A 24753-nucleotide genomic window follows, 5' to 3' on the forward strand; every position below is an offset into this window, starting at 1 on the left:
ATTATTTTTGTGTATATTTCTTACTGAATAATGGATAAAAGGCAACAAATACTGTGCCATCCAGATGTGTTACTATCCCACGAGTGGCAGATTGTGTGCCAAAATGGTAGACATCATTTACACTTCTAAAGTGATATTATGTTCATTATCTTGAATTAACAAGTAAGAAATTTGTTATGAAACTTTTAAAAAGTTTAAGTTTTTTACCCAATAAGAGAGGTTATTACTTCTGCTTCACCCAAAGACCTAGGAGCCCAAACATCAGCTCCATCAGAATAGCAACTTCCTGCAAGAGTCATAAGACTTGCACCTTTGTCTTTGTAGCACCGATTTCCATATCTCAGAAATCCATCTTCACAATCTAAATGGTTTTAAACACTCAAATACTGATGACAGATTATTCAAAGGATACAGTGAGCAAGAAGAGGTTGTTGAGGGAAGAGGTCGGTATTATTAAAACAAATTTGGCAATGCATACCTGCTGTGTATAGAGATGCAGCATTAATTCCTCCGCAGGGGAATAAAGTGTAATCCACACAAGTTCTATTGCATCTTCCATGAGGTAGTTCCTCAAAATCATCATGATTGATTTCGCTTATACAGCTGCACTTGTCACCAGAGATCATGACAGCAAAACGCATTTTAATATTATGACAATGAATGAGACAGTCTTGGATGGATCCAAGCTGAGTCTCTTGTTCACCAGAACTCATTTGAAAACAACCAATATTTATTGGTTGTTCAATTATGAGCTCTATTGGGGAGATCATAACAGTTCCACTTCCATCAGTGATAGCACTCACTATAAAATAAAATATTCTGCACACATTTTTAAGAACATTATTTTTTGGGTTTTGAACGATCTTACATAGGATTTAAAGGGAGTGTTCGCAAAAAATGAAAGGGGGTATAGGCTTGATGCGATAAAAAAGCGCTTTTGATCGCTACTTATCTTACTTCTATCTGTTGCGTCTATAAGGAGAAAATTGTTAAAAACGTCTCGTACCGAATAACTTAGCGGCCATACAAATTGAGAAAATTGCAACATACGACTTAGACCGTAAAAAATCAATTTAATTTCAAACAAATCATTCAGATATTACAATCTATAGTCATCAATTATCTTTCGCCACATTTATATATAGTTGATTTTTCATAATATGTTTTAATTGTTATGATCTGAGAAATACGTATAAAAACGTTTATTCCTGTTTCGAGGATTTTTGGCAATGAAGACGACATTTTCATTTTTTCCAGGAATGTTTGCTAAATATATTGTATATAAATGTAAGCTAAATATTATTTTAAAAAACAAAATCAAAACTAGTATGAAATATTAAATATATACAAATGTGGCGAAAGATAATCGATGACTATAGGTTGTAATATCTGAATGATTTGTTTGATATTAATTTGATTTTTTACGATCCAAGTCATATGTTCCAACTTCCTCAATTTGTATGGGCGCTACGCTCTTCGGTATGTGACGTCTTTATCAATTTTCTCCTTATAGACGCAACAGATAGAAGTAAGATTAGTAGCGATCAAAAGCGCTTTTTTATCGCATTAAGCCTATACCCCCTTTCATTTTTCGCGAACACTCCCTTTAAGGTTTTAGAATTTGTACCAATATTCACAGATTTCTAGTAATATTATTTACCTTTGATATCCAGTGGAAACCTTAGTAGTAGAGCAAGAGGTACAATAACTGGGAAACTCTCCGTTTTTAGATTACGATCAACTTTTATTGATTTTTTAAATGTTGAATATGAAGAATCTGTGACAGTTGCTGTTATTGAAGCTGAAGCAGAAGCATTTTCAATGCTGACAAACCTTACAGAATATAATTTTAGTCTAGATAAACAAAGAATTTTGTATTATTGTTTTACCTGACCCAAACTTTGAGAAATCCATGAGGGTTGAAGGATTGAATGAATTCAGCTGTTATTTCTGTATCTTCAAGAGTAAGTATTCTTGAAATTGTATAGGAAAAGGCTGCATTACAAGTGCCAGCATGCTCAATATCATAGCCTTCCATTGAGCCACCCAGTGCAGAAAGCACTTAAAAAAAATTATTGAATTCAAGATGTGAAACATTTATTAATTTTACCTTTGTCACTTTCACAGAGTGCTGGGTATTTGTCATGACAGGGTCGGTCATCAATTGTGCTAGTCAATACTTCATAAGCAATACAGTTCTCTCCTGGACGATCTTTTTGGATTTCCCAATTCCCATTAGGTGCCTTTTCAACTGGTGTGGTATCTCCCCCATTATTTGGTTGCCCTATTTGAGAAAAAATACACAAAACTACATTAGAACACTTCCTTAGTTAAATGTTGTGATGGCTAACCTGGGAACCATTGAGCATATGAAAACCCAGGCATTGGCCTACCATTTCCACTTTGATAGTAAAACTTATCTTCATCCCAAATATCTTGGGCAGAGGTCCAAAGATATTTGTACTTTTTAGCCTGACCTGATTGAATGATTTTGAAAATTATATGTTGGATAGAAATAATGTAAGATAAGTACTCACTGGGATCTGGACATGTTCCCGTTTGATACTGATCTGGATCAGCAGGCAGAGTAACAGTCTGACATGGAACATTACTTGCAGGAAGCTTGCTTTGTATGAAATCATATTTGGACTTGCTTTCCAATGAAATTGCGCTTCCATGTCTCAGATATCTTTTCCACAAAACCAATTTCAATATATATTTCTTTACCTACTTGAATAGTGTGCGTTCTTAGCATTAAAATAGTTACAATAATAAATCATAGAATAAAATCTAGAGGTTTTAATATTTGTAGAAAGATTAAATTATTTCACTTTTTACCTTTGTTTTAGCCCTATAGGGACAATAGTTGCAGTATATAGATGAGTAGGTATTTTCCCACAGACAAGAAGCAAAAAGAAAAATTATCAAGCCTGTTACTTTATAGCATAAAGATACTGAACACATAAATGACTATTCAGGAAATTTTGATTTAGTAAAACTTCTCAAAGAAAATAGTAAAATGGTAAGTTGGAGTTAGGGGGTTGATATTGGCTGCTAACTGAATAATAACCATATTGATAAATAAAAAAATATAGATAGCTTATGTATGCAAAATAACCCATAATTGTTCAATACATGAACTCACACTACTAGGGGTCGATGTTCAACATTTTATTTTTCGACTAAAATGATGTTTTAGAAGATATTTGTTTGAAATATAAATAAAATGAAAATGTGTTTTTCATTGATAAAAAACTTTAAGCCCCATACTTGGGATTTACCCTTAATAGTCTAAATCCTCATTGTAATACAAATCTAAAACATTTGAAACACATTAGGAAAGCTCTTAGGCTCTACTGCAAAAACAAATTTGCAAAAATTTTAAATATTTACTGCAATGTCAAGTGCAAAACCAAAAAGAGCACAAAACATGATATTTCATACATTTTTAGAAATCCCTTGACATTGCAAATTTGTACATGCAAAAATGTTTGCAAAATTTTACAAAACCTACTCAGCATTCAAGGAAAACTGAAAATGTGCAAATTCCCTTTAAAAAGCATCTGTTCGAAAATCTAGGCCAAATTTCTTTACTAAATTGTGCAATATGCTTCGTTTTATAAAAGGCTTTTTAAAATACTAAAAAATGTTGAAATCCAATGCCAGGAAGTAGGTCTTAATATAGATTTAGTCTGGCAAAGAAAAATAAAGAATACCTTAGGACTTAAATAGTAGGTATTGAGGCTAAAGTGAGGGGCATATGTTGGTTTAAAAGGTAAACAAATTTGAACCAGACCAAAAACTTTCTCAAAAAACGTCTGGGGGGGGGGTCGCCGAGCCATCATCATTGAGAGAAAAGAATTATAGATGCAAGAGTTATGAAAATTCCAAGTTAAAAGTGCTTTTTTAACATTTTACTCATTATTCAATATCCTTAAATTCAAGTTTTATTTATTCAAAAATGTAAATAAGAGTGTAATTTCTTTGTTTATTGGAAAATTTCCATGATCAATAGCTTGTTAGAAAGGTATGGGGGTTAGCGTTAGATTGCATTATAAACAAATTTGCTGATTTAAAAAAGTCAGTCTTCCACCAGCACTTTAGTGGAACCAAATAGGGTATCCCGTCCAACAATTGCAAGAGCAGGGGTTCCTGAGTTATGATTGGACAAACAAACAGACCAACAGAGATTACAACTTTATGATATATAGAAAATATTAACAGATTGGTCTTCCTGCAGGGGTTGTGATAATACCACTCTGTGGGTTTATATACTGTTTGATCTTCCGAGTTGAAAATACATTGTTTTCCTTCAAAATCCCACCATCCAGATGGACAGGCTAAAATATCAGAAAATAGATCTGTGGATATATTTGGGTACAAATTATTTAAAGATATGGAAAAGTCTAGCTTAAATTTGACATTTGCAATTAGATTTACTAAGGTTTGTACTAAAGAAAGATGTTAGAAATGAATAACATTTTAAAAGAATTGAGTCTTTCACACAAGCCTTGTGTATATAATCTTTATATCTTTAAAAGCCAATGTCATAGAACCTATTTAAAACTATTGAGATATAAGGTTGCAAAGATAGGTACTCAGTTCCTTTCTCCCATTTAGTAAAATTGTCTAGGATCTTGTGCAAACTGGTTAACAAATATTAATTTACAAATTTTCATTTTGAAACGCACACCAGTTCTTCCAACTAATTACCTGGGAGCATGGCCTTAAAGTGGGTTTCCTTCCTAGTACCACTGTACACACTGGTATCCCCTTCTCCAGAACATGTTAAGGTTTCAGTCCATGGAGCTGAAGCAGGTGTTATCTCCCAATCGTTATTCTCCAATATGTTGGCTTGACTGTCATCACATTCAAGAACAAACATGCGCAGATAATATCTTGGAACAACATACTCATCAGCAACCTAAATAAGCGTATTAAAGGGAGAGTCTGGCTAGATAACATATTTAAACCCATGGTGCAGTATTTTGGATTCATTTAAGAACAATGAGACATTATTGTAGTGTATAATTTCTAATTAAGAGGGTAAACTCAATTTTATTAGAAGGGTTAGTCCCCAGAAGAAACTTTTTGAAAATTTTTTCAATATCTCTGATAAAAATTGAACTAAAAACACTACTCTTGAGTATTTACCACAAACTCTGCTTTTCTAAATCCTATATCTTTAGATTCCAATGTCGTAGACCTTAGATATTTCAAACTATGAATTCTGTTAGATCAAATAATATAAGTTTGAAATATCAAAGATTTACGACATTGGGTTCTAAAGATAAAGGGATTATAAAATCAGAGTTTGTGGCAAAGACTCAATTCCTTCGTTGTAACAAAGCAGATTGAGGAAATAGAATTAACTCTTGAAGTATTTATAGTGTTACATAATATACTCCTAATTAGTTTGTCTTCACATCTTACAAGGACTAATTTCCCCAATCCAGGTAAAAAATCCTAGGGATATCTGGATCCACAGTTTACTCCTATGTGAAGGGTATATGTAATTATTTCGCCTTGGATCCCAGTTCTCCTTATAAATCCCTTTTTAATCTCTCTCTGGATATCTTTCAGGTTTACTAATGAATAGAGTTTTGTCATTGTTTAGACTTTTTAGATAATGTTAATCTTAATTTATTCAGCTCTTTTTTATATTCTAGGGAACCAACATTCAGCAAGGGAAAGGATGCAGGTTCTCTGCCTGGCTATGATGGTTATGAGCATATCTAGCTCAGCTTATGCTTGTGCTGGACCAGGATTTGGCCTGAAGCTCTAAACTGTCCATCAATCGTCTAGTATTTTGATAATTCAAAAAAGCATTACTCAATTGTCCTCTTTCATCTTCTATCTCAAGGTTGAGGGTAGGAGGACCTTTATTGTCTACCTCATCAGATTCATCTTCCACTTCAGGACATATGTTTAGCTGCTCTGGTTCAGATCTATCTGAGCATATTCCTTAAACTTGAATATCTCTCCTGGTTCTACATCTGGACTGGGCGTTCCAGAATTAGAGGATTCAGAAAAGGAAAAATCATCCTTCAACCAAGGCAGAATCCCCTAACAACAGCTTGCAATCTCTTAACAACAGCTTCCACATTCACTGCTGGTTCATATGCTGCTTCTACTGTTATCCTAGCTGCTCAAGGAGTTAAGGGTCTGTCTGGAGTTGGATAAAAAGTTACAAGGTTCAGGAGTATCTCTCAGGAGGTCCTCATTCTCTGGATCTGAATCTGAGGTCTAGGGTCTACAAAGAGCTGCTGAACAAGGAGCAGCTACTCCTAGATTATCTCCTTCTTCTGTTGCTTCTATGACAGGTCTGTAAAGAGCTGCTCGACCAAGAGCAGTGTCTCCTGCCTCAGAATCCTCTCTCTCTTCTGCTAAACAAACAACAGGTCTGTGAAAAGCTGCTCAACCAATTCCGGGACACATTCGGGAAACCAACCAATAGAAATCCCTCAGTGATGCTGCGGATTCTGAGGATGCATAATCATGCACAATGATGGGGGAGGAGGTTGGTAGCCTCCTTTGTTCCCTGGCAGGCATGATTAAAGATCCAAATGCAAAATCAAAGTGTTTCCAAAAGAGTGTGGTTAATTTTGTTTGCTTCCTAAACGTTGTTTTATTGTACTAAAAAGAGTTTTCAGTTTAGGTACAATCCCCACAAAGGGGGGGGGGGGTCATCCCTGAAAGTGCTGTATCAACTTTCCAAATAGGCATCATCTTCGAAAATGTGCCTTTTCAAAATAAGGATTAAACATTATTCTAATAAATTGTTGTTAACGTTTTTAATCACAATGAAATGCAATGATGAATCTAAAATATAAGTATTTGATGTTTGTACCATCAGAAATTGTAATCTTATTTAACTTGAGATGGGCAGTTTGTACTTTTTTGAAAAAACGATCGTTTCGTTTTGTTAATGAAGAAAAAAATCTGAAAACCAAAAGATCGCTTTGAAAACTATCACTTTTGTTAATGGAAAAGCAAGAGTATAGAAAACCATAGTTTTTGGATTAAAAACAATTGTTTTGGAATGAATATTATATTGTTGAACAAGATTAACATTCATGCACCACGCTTCTAACAATAACATTTGGTAAAATATAAATTTAGACAGAAACGATCGTTTTTGCTTGAAACTATAGTTTTGTCCTTTAGTTTTTCGTTTTTGGAAGTTTAAGACCAACACTTTGTTAGTTTAAACAATTCGCTTTTTCTAAAAACGAATGTTAATTAGTTTTGAAAAATCCAGAAAACGATCATTTTTTAGATCGTTTTTTAAAACAATGAACATCCCTACTTAAAATTGTATTACCTGTTTAAGTAATCTGCCTTTAAGTTTAATGTTTGGATAAAACAGGCAAGTAGTAGCATCATTGAAGAACATATCACAGGCTGGGGACTGCATGCATCTTCGAGCACACTCTTCAGCTGTTGCAATGGTTAATACTCTGTACTCAAAGGTTCTTTTATCTTGGACTAAAAGGCAAGATTAAAATGAAAGGTATTATTTCAATAAAAAACCATTTTCATTCATAAAAAGTTGGAATTTCAAAGAGTTTAACCTGAATCATAATTAATACAGCCTTCGCAGCTACAATCAGTTCCGCACTGGTTGGAAGCAGAACAGCATTTGTTAGTGCTTGATCTATCACACCCAGCTGGAATATCGGTACCTGGAGCAGGATACCCCTCTCCACACTTCCCGTCTGGTCGCAATAACTCTGAGTAAGATAGATAGCAAGTCAGAAACAGTTTTACAAATTTAAAACTTTAAAAAATCATATTTAAAGGGAAAAAAACTTATCATTTTGTAATTTAATACACTTCAATTTAAAAAATATGATTTTTGCTTAAAAATTAAACAAACATTACAATATTCAATAATTTGCATAGTCCCTAAATATCGATTTGTTTTCAGTAAAAGTAAGGTTTGGGAAAATGAAAATATGAAATTGGTCATAGACTGAAAGATGTAAGATTAATTCTCCCCTAGGCCAGTTTTTTTTTCAAAATTTACAAGGAATCGAGATAATTCAGGTTTGAAAATTAATAATAATAATAATAATAAAAATAAACTCCAACAAATAAAAAATTTTTCAGATCAGGATTTAAAGCAGATATAGGAAATTTCTATCGTAAACATTAGTTTTAGTTGAGAAATGGTTACCTTGGTCAGGGAACCGGAAAACAGAAGTCCGACTTGATGTTATAATGAGGAAATCCATGCTAAAATACAAGTTAATACTTAAAAAAGAAAAGAAGCTGAGTAATAGTAAAGAAAAAAAAATCAGATTTATTTGAGTTAAAGGGAGTGTTCGCGAAAAATGAAAGGGGGTATAGGCTTAATGCGATAAAAAAGCGCTTTTGATCGCTGCTAATCTTACTTCTATCTGTGTTGCGTCTATAAGGAGAAAATTGTTAAAAACGACTAATACCGAAGAACATAGTGTCCATACAAATTCAGAAAGATGCAACATTCAACTCGGATCGTAAACAAATCAATTTAATATCAAACAAATCATTGAAATATTAAAATCTTTCGACATCGATTATTTTTCGACGCATTCGAAAATAGTTAATGTTTCATAATATTTGTTATTTGTTTATATGCAATGCATTTAAAACGACGTTTTTTCCGCTAGGTGTCTCTGCCACGTGAAATCAACCAAAGCATCGAGAGAAGAGACACCTTGCGGCTAACTATTTCGGCGTTTTAAGTGCATAACAAAAAAAATATTATGAAATTTTAACTATATAGAAATGCGTCGAAAAATAATCGATGACTGTAGGTTGTAATATCTGAATGATTTGTTTGAAATTAAATGGATTTTAATACGATCCGAGTCGTATGTTGCAATTTTCTCAATTTGTATGGACGTTACGTTCTTTAGTATAAGTCGTTTTTAACAATTTTCTCCTTATAGACGCAACAGATAGAATTAACAGCCATCAAAAGCGATTATTTTTCGCCGTAAGCCTATACCCCCTTTCATTTTTCGCGAACACTCCCTTTAAATCTCTTTATGACATAATGTAAGAGTAAGCTCAAATAAAATCAAAATATATTTTCGTATCAATACACACCCAGGTTTGCATGAAATTGCCCATTCATTCAAAATTAATATTACTTATTTGCACAAAATTGCAGATGAATAAATAATAAAAATCATAATTTTTGCATGATTTTGCGCATTAATACAAAAATCAATTAAAAAAAAAATTAATACAATTATTTGTTTTATAGCATATTGCTCAAATATATTAAAGATTTGAATTTTTCTACAGTATGATGTGAATTAGTATTAGTAAAAAATAACTTCCATAGTTGCAGTATTTAATTCATGAGCAAACATTTCATTATTATCATTTTCTATAGTTTGACACGTTAAAAATGTTGGTTACTTTCCAAATTAAAAATGTGTTATGTTAAATATGTTTAGAAAAAAATGTTAAAGAGGGGACTATATGTTCATCTATGTATTAATATATATATTTATGTATACATTTCTCTTGTTTGAATGTCTGTTTGATTGTTACCTATCTTAAATAGTAACTTACTCATAACATTAGAAGTAAGGCCACTGCCAAAGGTGCGGGTGAGTGTGGGCTGGAGTGTAGGGGGGCTCTAATTGGTTTAATTTTGGATATATTCATTTCCTAGAATTTTTTCTCGAAATTTAATGTATTAGCTCAAAATAGCGAAATAACGAGCTAGCAGGAGTAACTAAATGTGAAAAAACAAGATTTTCTTCACAATTTGCGTGAAATACCTCTTGCGCATCAATGCAAAATTATATCGAAATTTTGTGCAAATTCTACTAGAAACATAAGAAAATCTTTGCGCAACTATTGCACTATTTTGATAGGAAACCCTAGTTGTAAGATCAGGGTTGTACGAGGGGGGAGGCCGCGCCCCCCGCCCCCTCTACGCGTGCCCCCCCCCTGAGAGGCTGAGAGGGGGCACCCATGAGGGAGGCTCTTTTAATATTACATCTGCTGGCATTTCCCTTCATCAGGCCAGGCACAGTGCCCCCCCTGAGAGTTCCAGGCGGGGCACTGCCCCCCCCTGGAAAATACAAAATTAAAAGGAAACTACGTTTAAAAAGTAACACATGACAATGACAAAGACTAAGGATTTGTCTGAATTCACTGTTAATACAAGGAGAGAAAAGTTTTAGCCTTCAATCTTAAGAGAATACTTCATTACACAAGATGTACTATGACGGAGAGCAGACTTAACGATCTTGCACTTAAAGCTTTACACCCTAAAAGGCTGCCTGAGCTCTCTACTGAAAAAATTATTGAAATGTTTGTGCAAGCAAATCCCAGAAAATTGTAGCTTAAAAGAGTTGGTGAATATGTAGATTGAGATTGAGTAAATTCTATCTAAACAATTCAGAAGAAATTTCGTTTATTAGTAAAAATATAATTTTTAATGATGCTGTGATTATTGATGTTTGGTATTTTTATGGTGAACAAAACAAGTCCAGGTTGGGAGGGGGGGGCAAAAAAAATAAAAAAGGTATAAGCCCAATCTGGATATGGTCAAAAAACTAAAAGTACAGAATTACTTTAAATGAAAATCTTTGTTTGATTGAAAATGTATTTCGGAAAAATGACATACTTAAGGTTAATGTCCAATGTGTTTAATATGACAAAACATACAATGAAACAAGTCTCAATAACATGTTCCTACTTCAATTTTACAAATAACATATAATCAAACATTCAGAATGTAGATCAATCATAATATTTCACTTCTAATCTATAAATAACTGACATTTTAATTCTCAACTTGATATACTTTTTATTGAATTGGCAATAATTGTACAATGCATTGACCACAATTTTGCACTGATGAATTATTATACGGGTTGATTAATGTTTGATTGTAGTGTCAAATTTTTCCAATTTTAACCCTGTCCCGTCGTCACCATATTTTTAGAAACTGCTCCTTATACGTCATTAAGTTTCAGTAATAAATTACAAAATAAAAACAAATATCTTTTCACAGCAGGTCTATAAGGGATATTTAAAGGGAGTGTTCGCGAAAAATAAAAGGGGGTATAAGCTTAAATGGGAAAATATTCGATGGTGATTGCTACGAATCTTACTTCTTATTTATTGCACGTCTATAAGGAGATAATTGTTTAAAAAGACACATTTAAAAGGACGTAGCGTCCATGCAAATTCAGAAAGCAAAAAGCAATATTCAACTCTGATCTAGTTAATTCAAAAAAAATTGTTCAGATATTACAGCCTATAATCATCGATTTTTTTCAACACATTAGTATATAGTTAATATTTGATAATATGTTCACTAGTTTCATAACCAATGTATTTTAAACGATAATTTTGTTAATTGTTGCTAGGGAATCTCTTCCCTAGAAGCATCAAGAGCAGAGACACCTAGCGGGTAAAAAATCGTCCTTTAAAGTCGGTTGTATATTCAATCATATTCAATTTTCAAATGACCCCAATAAAATTCACCATTAAAATGTTTAATAACAGTTTTCTGGACTAATATTCAGCCATTACTTATATAATGTTTAACGCTATTCAAAGTTGGCATCGAACTAAATTCAGTATATTTCCAGAAAATATTTTTAACATGACATTAAAAAAAATGTCAGTGGCCGTTGAAGTACTCTTCCTGAATATTAGTCAGGATGAAACAATACGTTTTGTAGGTTTAAATCCGGGTAATGTAGAGTTATAAAGCTTGCCAAAAACGACTCAGAAGATGATAAAAGACCTCTAAAGTCTTATTCTTTGTGGAAAACCCTGTGTAATGTTACATATATACCTCAGTTTTTCCATACATAAAATTCATTTTAAATTGCACATACTTACCATGCATAAATTATTAATGTTAATTTAGAATTCAATATGTTCTATTAATCATGAATATTTAAGAACAACGTAACTCAAACACAAAGTGTTTGCAATATTTTCAATATTATATTACAAAACAATGAAGCGGTATAATTAGAGTTTCCAAATTTCTGCTCAATCTCTGAGGCAAAATTTCAATTAGATATTCAAAAATGGGGTTCGAAAGCGAAAATTTTGATCAATTTCGCAAAATTTGATAACCCATTTTCACAAAATTAACTAAATTTTAACAAAATTTCACAATATATCTTGAGAAAATTTAAAAAGAAATTTAAACATTTGTCGAAATTCAAGTTTTCGATAACAAATTTTTGCAGAATTTTACCCAAATTTCAAGAACAAATGTTGGTAAAATTTTGTTGAAAAATTCTCATTTTCGTTAAAATCATAGATTTTATTTATTTAAAGAAAATATTAATTGCCGCAATCACCTTTTGATGTGAATTCTAAATATGAAAAAGTTGGTTCTGTTTCTCAATGACAAGTTTCTGCTAATTAACGGTTGATTCAATTAATGTTTTAATCGTTTATGAACGAAAATAACCTTTTTATTGTTTGGCTTAAAACTTACTTCAAAGACAGACACTTTTACATGGTTTTTACGTGTTTTGATGTTCTAAATGTTCACTTCTTATTTGTTATCTAGTTTGCCTAATTGTTATGTCAAGAAACGATAATATGATTTAAGACCGTTAGACCCATAAAAATGAAGGAAAAGGAAGACGACTTTTTACCAAACTCCAAATGTTGTAGTTAGTGTTCTTTGGACTATTTTAACCCTATTCCTGCTGGGGGGGGGGAGGGGGGGGGTCAAATTGACCCCCCCCAGCATATCCTGGTTTTCAAGTACCCCAGCAGAGATAGGGTTAAATCCTAACTTAAATTGTGTTCCCATACCACAGATTAATGGACCTCTCTGTTATTTACTGCAAATATATGAATTGCATTGTATTTTGTACATCTAATCTATATATAAATTTGGCTTGTCTGTTTGTTTGTCTGTTTTTTTTGTAACCAATAAACGTCAAAACGGCTGAACCAATCGGGCCCAAATTTTTTGTGGGACATCACGTGACCACAGGAAAGGTTTATGAATGATAAAAATTTAAAAAAATGTGTTTTAAAGGTTTTTAATTTTGAAAAAAAAAATTAATTTCTTGAAAATAAGATGGGCGCGAAGCAGCCTAAAATCCTAGTTTATCAAATTTAAATAAATGGTTATTATTCTAGTCGTGTTGTTTTGAACACTATTAGATTTTATCCAAAATCTTTTTTGAAATTTAACGAAAATTTCTGTGAAAATAAAGAACCTCAATAGTAGTAGTCCATTAAAATACAGGCCTATTTCCAATTTGCAAAGATAGATTAGACAGAATTTTTACAAATGCATTGCATTTAATTTCCATTTTTATGACTTGAAATTATCAGAATAAATAGCAATTTTAGATAATAAATCATGTTTCTAATTGTATAGACCCGCTGTTTAACTTTGGACATGGTTTGGACAAATTGCAAGCTTGTAAGTAGGAATTAGTATGAATTACACACTTCATATAAATTCTAATAAATCAGGTAAATGTCCTACGTAGAACCCAATAAATAATTAAACATCTATAGAAAGGCAACGTCACACTGTTTTATACTTCATTTTTAGATAGCAACAAATAAACATATTTTTCATTTAATTCAGCTGGATTTTTTCTCCAGGGGAAAAAATTATTTATTTTAAACTCAGGGGAGTATCCTTTCTATAGAGAATTTTCCCCCCTTTTGAATCCAGAATTTTGTTTTGCAAAGTAAATGATATTTAGAGGAAAATGAATGATATGACAGTTATCAAAACAAGAAAGAATACAGGGTCATGTGAAGTTAAATTATTTATTTGTTCTACCCAGTCTTTTAGAAATGTATTACTATATGGAGGGTTAGTAAAAAAATGAATTTTAGATTCTTTGCACATTAAAATTCTTTCCATGGTCTACTTTTTAGGTTAAGAAATATTGAAAAATATTTGCATGATGCGAAATATTTTTGGTACTGGAAAATTATTCTTCCTTTATCTGGGTGTAGGAAGAATTATGCTATCAATGGTGACATATTTATTTTATTCTATTCAAAAGTTTGATAAAAAAAAATTTTAAGAAACAAACAATATATATTGAGATCTAAGTTACAACATGACTAATTAAAACTATAGAAATATATTTTGTTTGGTTCTCATAACTTCTGGTCTGGAAGACGATATTTGCTGTCCTCCAGTGGGGTCCCCCCAGCATTGATATAATGAGCTTGATGAAGCAGTTTATGCTTATCCCAAACTGCACTCCAATAAACTAGTAGGGAAGGAGAATGCTATGGAGAGAATCCTCCTTGGCTCTCTGTAGAGGTATGGGAGAGGGGGAGTCAACGTTGCCAGAGTGCAGGAGCCGGTGTAAACGAAGCTAGAGCTGAAGGATGTCTTCCATATTAAGAGAGGCTGTCAAGAAACTACAGGTTGATCAGAGAAAACTGGTTTAAGCCTATTCAACATGGAGTCAGACTTGGAACCTGTCTTTACGGAGGAATACTTTGGAGTGCAAATGCTATAGGTTTGTTGTTGTTGAACAATATAAACTGTTTATCTTCTAACATGATTCAAAAACGGCGGAGACAGGAGTAGGCAGTGAACAGATTTCAGTTAAAGAAGGAGTATCTGGATTCTGAGGCAGATAACTTCTTTGAGAAGAACGCCATAGGGGCCCAGGAGCTGGATACCTCTTGCTGCAGGACTGTTCCAACTTGAGAACTGGAGGCATCAAAAGACAAAGAAACCCAGGCGGCAGGGTCAGGATGAACAAGTGTTGGTACATGCACTAGGAGAAATTTGGCGGCTGCAAAGGACTGGTTCATCTCCAGGTTCCAGGTCAGAGCTGTAGGTTTACCCTTGAGAATTTAAGTCAGAAGATGCGGGAGGTTGGCTGCACCCTTGATGAACCTTCTGGAGAAATTAAGAATTCACAGGAAACACTGTAGACCTTGCTTTTATGTAGGATGGGGGAAAGCAGAGATGATCTCTGTATTTTTAACTAGTGGAAAACAACCTGATCCAGAGACTCTCATACAGAGAAAACATGCAATGAATCTGAAAACATGCACTTTTTCAGGGTTGATGCTGAGACCACGGAGGCGGAGATCAAGGACCCTTCAACATATTGGATCATGAGTACCAAGGTCAGGGCTGGATATAAGGACGCCAGATCAACAAACACAAGACAGTATGAAGGGCCCTGGTAGATCTGATTCATCATACTTTTGGAGGTACTTCCACTTTTCCTTAGACTAAAAAGCATCCTTAGCCACTTAAACAGGCCAAAAGGCATAATCACTGAGGTTTTAGAAATGTCTCTTGTAGACATTGGAACCTGATAATATCATTTGGTTAGATTCTAGCTAAGTAAACACCTTGGAGCCATGAAGCCTAGCAGAGAAATCTGCACTATTTCGCTAAGGGTATCTGTCAGGAACAGTTTCAATGTTGAGACTGTGGTAATTGATGCAAGGCAAGATGAAGTGGACAAATACATTTTTTTGCAGATTGCAAAGTTCAGTTTCTAGAAAAAATTAGTAGTAACAGGGTTACCCAAAATAGATAAAACTTCAAAGAAGACTGAGCAAAATTTATTTAGTTATAGTTTAATGTAAATACTTTGTTCCTGAAACTGTTAATGAATATTTTTTTGTCTAATAATTAATTACATCCCTAAATCCTAAATTCCGCCTTCAGATTGTTAGATTAGAAATTTGTAGGTCGTTTTTAAAACCTTATCCGATACAGGTAATACTGTATTTCCCATATTTATGATAAATCGAAAAACCAGACTTCAGAAATTAATTGACGTAGTTCAAAAATCAACATAAAGATTATAATGTTTTTTTTTGTGTAAAATATTTTCTCCTGAATAAACTGTTAGATTTTAAACTTTCTGAAATGAATAAAATTCACTTGAATTAGGTTTATAAAAGTGCAAATAGTTTTTTCATTTAAAACTTTAACTTTTAAACTTTATGGCGGCATTCTCTCAGATAATTAGCAAAGTTATAAAACTATTAGAACTATTAGTAGTTTCGTTATGAAAACGACATCGAAAAATCGAAAACAAAACGATCGTTTTTAAAAAAGTAATAATGTCGCAAATCGTTTTTTAAAAACCATCGCTTTCAAAAACGCTTGTTATTCGTTTTCTAAAGTTCAAAACGAGTGGGTCGTTTTAAAAAACGATCGTTTTTGAAAATGATTGGAAAACTAAACAAAAAACTATTGTAAAACGATCGTTTTAAAACTATTAACAACCCTCTATACGTGGAATTTCATTAAATTTTCTCATAATAAGAATCTGTTTTTCCATTTTGCATCAAGAAGAATGTCGAATTTTTTATGGAATATTTTACCATTGCCATGATTAAGAGCATAATTGTGGTATTGAAATTTAGGAAAATATTTTACCTGGACCAGACAGGTCTACATTTTACCTGGACCAGACAGGTCTACATTTTACCTGGACCAGACAGGTCTACATTTTACCTGGACCAGACAGGTCTACATTTTCTCTTTGATTTGGAATATCCTACAGGCCCTGAACCCATCAATTCCATTTCCTACATTTATTACTTTTTGCATTTTAAAAAAAAACACTTTTTTCAAGAAACATTTAATAAAAATTTATTCATTTGATAATTCAATTTTTATGGCAGAAAAAATGCAGACCACAATTTAAAAATTCCAAAGTTTCCAGAAAAAAAGCAAATGATAATATTCAGACCATTCATGACCAGCAACATTGCGTTATTATCAATAAAAAACCATTATAAGCATTACCAGAAGATAATCTAAAGATCTCATGGAGAGGTTGACCGTCAAGGCTGGGGATCCAAGGTAGTCCATATCGTACCAATCATCCAACAATCTTAAAATGATCAATGTCAGGGAAATGATATTTTTTATTACCAGCAAAACTTCAGTCATGATGTTAAAGGAAAAATACTTTCTTTTTCACCGGCACAAATATCTATAGCTCCTGCCCTACAAATATTTTTGCCTATGTCGAACATAAATCGAAGTTTTCACTGTTCATTGAATTCACCCTGAAGCGTAAACTTTTTTGTTCAACGTTTTTACCATCTCAAAACATAGTGTGATTGTAAAACATTTAAATGATATTCATAGAAATGTTATTTACTCAAAAAACTCTTTCGATATATGTAAGAAAGAAATATTAATATTTTCGCTATATTTCTTAATGGTGCAAAGTATTTATACAAATAAAATGTATTTCAACAATTTTTTTTTAACATGAAAAATAATGTTTCTAATGCTTCACCTTATCTTATGAATCAAACTTTATACTTTCATAATATGTATTTAGTTCAACTTTACCTGTCTTTCCTGTACCCAGCCTCCCATGGGGAGAAGTAGAAGTTACCCGCCAGCGCCTGCCCAGCTAGCAGCAGCAGGAGCAGTAAACTGGTCAAACTAGTTTCCGGACACTGCCCCGCCTGTACTAGACAGAGCAGTCTTGCTGTACAACCCGTCATTGTACACTAGAAGAAACAACATATCAAAATGCATAAAACCACTTGAATGTAAACTAATTTACTAAATTCAACCCTATTCCTGCTGAGGGGGGGGGGGGTCAATTTTTACATAACTCAAAGTATTGGTCTGAGGCTGTTGAAATTTGCTGACTTTTCCTACATACCCAATGCCCCCTTTAGGCCTAAAACCGGGCTTTAATACTAACTGCCTGAGTCCTCAGGCACACTGCCTGAATGACTGCTTTTTCCTGTAACAAACTAAATCTTTGTTTTGACCCACTTCCACTTGTCAGATTTTGATAAAATTTAGCTTTTTGGAAAGCCTTTGACATAAGGAAACGAATTGCACAAGTTTTGCGAAAAAAAATTGCAAAATGTTTGCAAACAACCTGTCAAAGGAAATTTGCACATTTTTAGTTTTTCTTGATTAAAAATCAGGTTATTTAAAATTTTGCAAAATTCTTTGCATATTTGAAATGCCATGGTCAAGGGACTGTGATTACAACTTAATACATTAAGATAAGGGGTAGTTTGAATAATATAAACCATGATAATTGGGTTGGAATTCTCCAATCTGACCAAATTAAATATATGAATTATAGCGATGTTCACAAATGCTTTGCTAAATCAAGAAATTTAAAAAGTTTCTATAAAGGGCTTAACAAGCCTAATCTATTTTTATCATAGAATTACTTAGTACAAATATTTTTTTTGTATTTAATCAAGGAAAAAATTTGTGCAATTGAAACATCCATTGGGTCCATTATTGCAATGGGAAAAGTTACCCCGCACTCAAATTAGTCATTTATAATATACCTTATTCTTTCCTTGTTAAATACTTTGCTGTTTTCATTTTAACCTGAAAAAAGCCTTAACACAAGATAATTATCCTGTTTTTTTTGACAGAGCATGAAAGGTGTAAAATGCGGTTTCCTCGTTAGGATTTTTATCTTTCATGCTCTTATCTAGCCTTGAGAAGCTCCAATTTAACATTAGGGTCAAATGTTCCAAAAAAATTATCCTAAAGCTGCCAAAATCTCATTCAAAACTAGAGAAAATCTCGTCCAAATGGGTAAACAAATTTGGCATTAAAGTTTAAAAAGAAATCGTCAAAATCGAAAAAAAACTTCGTTAAAAGTCCAGTTTTGGAACAACTAATTACAAGTTTAAGTCGACTTAAAAATTTTAGTAAAAGTCGTGTCAAAATCAACTTTTGTGTTCTGGGTAAGAATTTGTTAAACTCATTTCGAATAAAGAAATATTACAATATTTTCATGCGACTACTCTTTCCTTACGTAAATAAATGGTTTCTATCATTCTCATTTCTAACACTTAAAAACCTTTGCATTTTAAATAAATTGCACAGGATCAATAAGTCTATTTAGTTTTAGAATTTTTAATTAAGCTGCAGCGTTATTATATACTGGTTTTATTATATCCTGTTTTATTATCTCCTGTTTTATTATTTCCTGTTTTATTTTATCCTGTTTTATTATATTCTGTTTTATTTTATACTGCTCAAGTATGTTCTGTTTTATTATTTCCTGTTTTATTTATCCTGCTTAAGTATATGCTGTTTTATTATATCCTGTTTTATCATATCCTGTTTAATTATATCCTGTTTTATTATATCCTGTTTTATTATATCCTGTTATATTATATCCTGTTATATTATATCATGTTTTATTATATCCTGTTATATTATATCATGTTTTATTATATCCTGTTATATAATATCGTGTTTTATTATTTCCTGTTTTATTTTATCCTGTTTTAGTATATTCTGTTTTATTTTATCTTGTTTTATTATATCCTGTTATATTATATCCTGTTATATTATATCCTGTTTTATTATATCATGTTATATTATATCCTCTTTTTTATTATATCGTGTTTTATTATTTCCTGTTTTATTTTATCCTGTTTTAGTATATTCTGTTTTGTTATATCCTGTTTTATTATATCCTGTTTTATTATATCCTGTTTTATTATATTCTGTTTTAATATATCCTGCTTTATTATATCCTGTTTTATTATATACTGTTTTATTATATCTTTTTACATTGTATCCTGTTATATTATGTCCTGTTTTATTATATCCTGTTTTATTTTATCCTGTTTTAGTATATTCTGTTTTGTTATATCCTGTTTTATTATATCCTGTTTTATTATATCCTATTTTATTATATTCTGTTTTAATATATCCTGTTTAATTAAATCCTGTTTTATTATATACTGTTTTATTATATCCTTTTACATTGTATCCTGTTATATTATATCCTGTTTTATTATATCCTGTTTTATTATATCCTGTTTTATTATATCCTGTTTTAATATATCCTGTTTTATTATATACTGTTTTATTATATCCTTTTATATTGTATCCTGTTATATTATATCCTGTTTTATTATATCCTGTTCTAATATGTCCTGTTTTAATAAATCCTGTTAATTGTATCCTGTTTAATTAAATCCTGTTTTATTATATCCTGTTTTATTATATCCTGTTTTATTATATCCTGTTTTATTTTATCCTGTTTTAGTATATTCTGTTTTGTTATATCCTGTTTTATTATATCCTGTTTTATTATATCCTATTTTATTATATTCTGTTTTAATATATCCTGTTTAATTAAATCCTGTTTTATTATATACTGTTTTATTATATCCTTTTATATTGTATCCTGTTATATTATATCATGTTTTATTATATCCTGCTTTTTTATATACTGTTTTATTATATCCTGTTTTAATATATCCTGTTTTATTATATACTGTTTTATTATATCCTTTTATATTGTATCCTGTTATATTATATCCTGTTCTAATATGTCCTGTTTTAATATATCCTGTTAATTGTATCCTGTTTAATTAAATCCTGTTTTATTATATCCTGTTTTATTATATCCTGCTATATTATATCCTGCTATATTATATCCTTCCGCAATTCTTCAAACTTACTGAACGAATGGACCGAATAATAATTTATTCATGAGTTCAAACTGAAACCTGTATCCTAGAGACAGCCGAGTAAAAGTTTGTCGAACAAAACCATGGCCTGCAACTCCCAGCAGTGGTGCGCTAGTTTTATGTGTAAATAATTTAAAATCTGCCTCGGGTTTTATACAAATACAGAAAAAAGTGACATATATATATGCGATAAAGTGTCCGCGGTAATAAAAAAAACACTTAGAAAATAAATTTAAAATTTCGAATTTTACTGAAAAAATATGTTGATTTCTAATGTCTATGTTATCACTTCACTTCACATTTTATGTTACAAGAAATATATTTTACATTATTTTTATTTGTTGCCAGCAATCTTTAAATATTACCAGGCTTTTTTAATAACAGTTGTAGCTTTGCAAGTTCTTAATTTTCATATAAATCTTTCAAATTTAAGAAATTTGTATGAATTGGTACATTTTATAAAATTATTAATGTCGACTTTTTTTCCATGGCAAAATCTTTCAAATTTACCATCAATATTCCATTAACTTTTCCCGCAGGGGTCATGTATGTTGCTACACAATTCTGTCACAATATGTTATTAAGTCGATCTTTATCTATATTATAAAGCTCTTCGCTCATATATATAATATATATGTTGGCTGTAGCTACAGGCCAAAAGTACGGGTGGACCGAATTTAAATTTTTAGAGGAAACCCATGGGTACACTGTGGGATACATAGTCGAAACAGATTTTTTTTCAAAAATTCGATTTTTCAAAATTCCACGGGCAACGCCGGGCACTTTAGCTAGTTTACTATGTAGATAAAAAGGAATGGTAACAAGATAAAGAAAATTTGATTTAAACGATCAATGCATTGCATAATCCTGATATCAAAGCTATTTATGCAGGGGATGTTTGTTGACTAATGAGATCAATCCCTGATCCCAAGATTCTCATACACAAGTATTGAACTTCTCACAGCTCAGTTTCATTTGCCATAATATTTTTTTCAATAAAAAAGATTGCCATAATTACACTTGCCATAATGATTTGCCATAATTTTTGTATTTTTACGAAGCAGACATACATCTAGAGTAAACAGTTAAAAAAAATACTTAACTGCACAGCTATTTATGGTATATTACAGAATTAACGGTATTAACGGCGAAACAAATTCTTAACGGTTTATAAACACAGAAGATGACATTTAAAAACATGAAAATGCGTTAAATTTTTTAACAAAAAAAAATTCATGTGATTTTAATTTTAAAATAACGAAATTTACTGTTTTTAGATGTTTAGCTAACATTTTTAAGCATTAATGTTTTTTTCAAAAACGGCTAACCGTTTTGTTAGTGATGTAAAAATTAATGATTTTTACCGTTTTTTAATATCCGTTAATTTTCGAAGGCCTCCATTTCGGTAACAGAATTTTACCCAATCCTATGCAACCATATGGTAAGTGTTACTTATGCATGGCAAACATATTATGGTAAATGTAACCGAGCCTTTCTGACATCTGTAACTTGCTTAAATATAGTTATTAACGTGAGTTCCTAAAGGAATTGAGTTTTTGTCACAAACTAAAAAAATTTTTCTATTCTCTATTTCTTTGTAAACTAATGGCATTCACTTTTGATATTTCAAACATAGTTTATTTTATCTAACATAATTCAAATTTTGTTATATCTAAGGTTTACAACATAGAGTTGCAAAGATATAGAGATTAGAAAATTAGAGTTTGTGAAAAAGGCTCAACTCCTTAGTTTAGATTATTTTAAGACCAATGTCCAAATATATAAACCGTTGAATTAAAAATGAATAAGATATACCTGACCGGTTCAATAATACATCGCCTAGGAGTCTGACTACGTCCGTATCACATGACCAGAAGTTCCATCAATGACAGTAGAGTACCCTTTTTCAATTACAGATTTACTTATTCAGGAAATTTTTCTGCTGCGCTAAAACTGCTGAGAGACAACGAACTATCTCCTCCACCACATGGAGATCACATAACCACTGACTCTTACAAATAGTAAAAGAACTTTTAAATCATCTATAATTTCTCATTAGTTTTGTTAATAGAAAGAAAATAAAACAAGAATATGAATCAATTTCATAAATGGGATTTTATTAAATTGTAAGTGAGTTAGCTAGGGCTAGCCCGGGACTAACTGAAGTATAAATAGTTTTACAGGTATTTATATATATTGTCAAGAACATCTGGCAATAAGGATTTAAAATTTAGCGCAGTCGCACAGTGCAGTACCAATGTCATGTGATGATACAGACGGAGACACGTGACCAAGATACTGCATTGCCATTGGTAAACATTCGGATCATTCGGATGATACAGACGTTTCAATTATATTATCAATTATATCTTTAAAAGAAGAAAAATTTTAATTATAAAATTTTAACAGAAGCAAACCTAAGTTCTTCAGGCTCCTCTTAGTTATCATAGTTTTCAGATCAGTTGTATATTTGCTGGTGACAAATATAAATATAACTTGTAAACTGATCAATATATTTTGATTTGAAAATGCGCTGACCGTTATACTGTTCCGAGCACTAGTAATCTTTAGACTCAATAGTTAGTTAAATGTACAAATCCTTGTATTAATCGGGTTGAGCAGATAGAGTTGCTCGTGTTTATTTTGTACACCGTTTATCCGGAGAGACTGGCTAGTTTTCTTACATTCTTTAATATTCATATACAAAATCTCATATACATAAGTTTTGGAATAACTTTGACACATTTTTATACTGATTGCTTGTCAAAGGAACATCAAATAGAACTCTTTTAGTTCTTGATCAACCCCTAAATTAAATAGGTTTCAGCGTATACCCCCTTTCATTTTTCCTTAACAGTCCCTTTAAGATCAAGCAAGAAAATATAGCTAACTTGAAGTCTTTAAACATTCTCGGAAAACAGAACTTGAAGCCTTTAAACATTCTCGGAAAACAGAACTTGAAGTCTTTATACATTCTCGGAAAACAGAACTTGAAGTCTTTATACATTCTCGGAAAACAGAACTTGAAGCCTTTATACATTCTCGGAAAACAGAACTTGAAGTCTTTATACATTCTCGGAAAACAGAACTTGAAGCCTTTAAACATTCTCGGAAAACAGAACTTGAAGTCTTTAAACATTCTCGGAAAACAGAACTTGAAGCCTTTATACATTTTCGGAAAACAGAACTTCAAGCCTTTAAACATTCTCGGAAAACAGAACTTGAAGCCTTTAAACATTCTCGGAAAACAGTACTTGAAGTCTTTATACATTCTCGGAAAACAGAACTTGAAGTCTGTATACATTCTCTGAAAACAGAACTTGAAGCCTTTAAATATTCTCGGAAAACAGAACTTCAAGCCTTTAAACATTCTCGGAAAACAGAACTTGAAGTCTTTATACATTCTCGGAAAACCGATCTTAAAAACGATTAAATGATTTTTTGAACTCGAAAATAAACAACATTAAATATGAAACAAAAGAAACTACAATTTGTACCAAGGATTCAAAATAATTATAGTTATACAAAACATATCGATCTTTTATGCTTCTGGAATCATCTTTGAGCGATAAGATATAGACCGTGTTGTAATTTTGATTCTTAAATCTAGGAAATTGTGGTGTTAGTTGCCAAGAGGTTCTAATTTCAAACTTTTGTGACTATATTTAACCCTGTAACCCGAAAACAAAAATAGCTTGATCCAACTGAATCAAACTTTTGTTTTAAATCTTTAAAAAACGCCAAAATTATCAAATTTTTTCAGAAAATATACTTTGTAGAAAAAAACTCAGGGGGAGCGGTTAAATGAGCGGTTGAGATCTCACCAAGACTCTATGCAGTCTAGACAAAGAAATGCAGTGGTTGAAAGCAAAACGTTATTGAAATGTTAAAACCAGCAGTTGAAAGAAAACACCTTTCATTAAAAACTGTTTCAAAGTGGTTGAAAGCAACCCAACGGTTGAAAGCTAAAACTTTTTCAAGAAAACCTGTTTTCAAGTGGTTGAAAGCAAGAAACTCAGCGGTTGAAAACAAAATAGTTGAATTTTTCATGAAAATCTGATTTTAAGTGGTTAAAAGCAACCCAGCAGTTAAAAACAAAAAGTTGCCGAATGATCTTAAACCAAAGAGAATAGAATACATATTAGAGCGGAATTTACTAGAAAAAAGTGTAAAACGGCCATTTTGTTGTACTGTTTCCATACTGCAGGCGTACTTCACATATTTATGCTATATAACCTTTTGGGCCCTGGAATATCATTTTACAGAAAATCTTAAATTAATATTAAAAGAAAACCAAATTATGAA

The 24753-nt window shown here is 31.8% G+C and overlaps 1 protein-coding gene across 5 annotated transcripts in view; it reads right to left on the minus strand.

Moving 5' to 3' along the window:
* The window catches only part of LOC111703540 (uncharacterized), a 53685-nt gene extending 29972 nt beyond the window's left edge, over nt 1-23713 (minus strand). Inside the window, exons 1-18 of one of the 5 annotated variants that reach the window (XM_023475500.1) lie at nt 22264-23713; nt 21813-21874; nt 17321-17484; nt 16763-16850; nt 16469-16542; nt 8180-8238; nt 7575-7733; nt 7325-7488; nt 4714-4924; nt 4235-4340; nt 2538-2689; nt 2352-2477; nt 2111-2284; nt 1890-2061; nt 1661-1833; nt 479-802; nt 208-361; nt 25-125 (exon numbers count right to left, since the gene is read on the minus strand). In XM_023475500.1, the coding sequence (XP_023331268.1) occupies nt 25-125; nt 208-361; nt 479-802; nt 1661-1833; nt 1890-2061; nt 2111-2284; nt 2352-2477; nt 2538-2689; nt 4235-4340; nt 4714-4924; nt 7325-7488; nt 7575-7733; nt 8180-8238; nt 16469-16542; nt 16763-16850; nt 17321-17478 (2395 nt within the window). In that variant the 5' untranslated portion in view covers nt 17479-17484; nt 21813-21874; nt 22264-23713. Of the gene's footprint in view, nt 1-24; nt 126-207; nt 362-478; nt 803-1660; nt 1834-1889; nt 2062-2110; nt 2285-2351; nt 2478-2537; nt 2690-4234; nt 4341-4713; nt 4925-7324; nt 7489-7574; nt 7734-8179; nt 8239-16390; nt 16397-16468; nt 16543-16762; nt 16851-17320; nt 17485-18294; nt 18575-21812; nt 22075-22263 lie in introns of those variants that run through there. The other 4 variants (XM_023475502.1, XM_023475501.1, XM_023475499.1 and 1 more) reach the window with 4 other exon arrangements.
* Nucleotides 23714-24753: the final 1040 nt, after the last annotated feature.

Source organism: Eurytemora carolleeae, unplaced genomic scaffold (assembly GCF_000591075.1).
Source record: "Eurytemora carolleeae unplaced genomic scaffold, Eaff_2.0 scaffold454, whole genome shotgun sequence".
Taxonomy (NCBI): Eukaryota; Metazoa; Arthropoda; class Copepoda; order Calanoida; family Temoridae; genus Eurytemora; species Eurytemora carolleeae.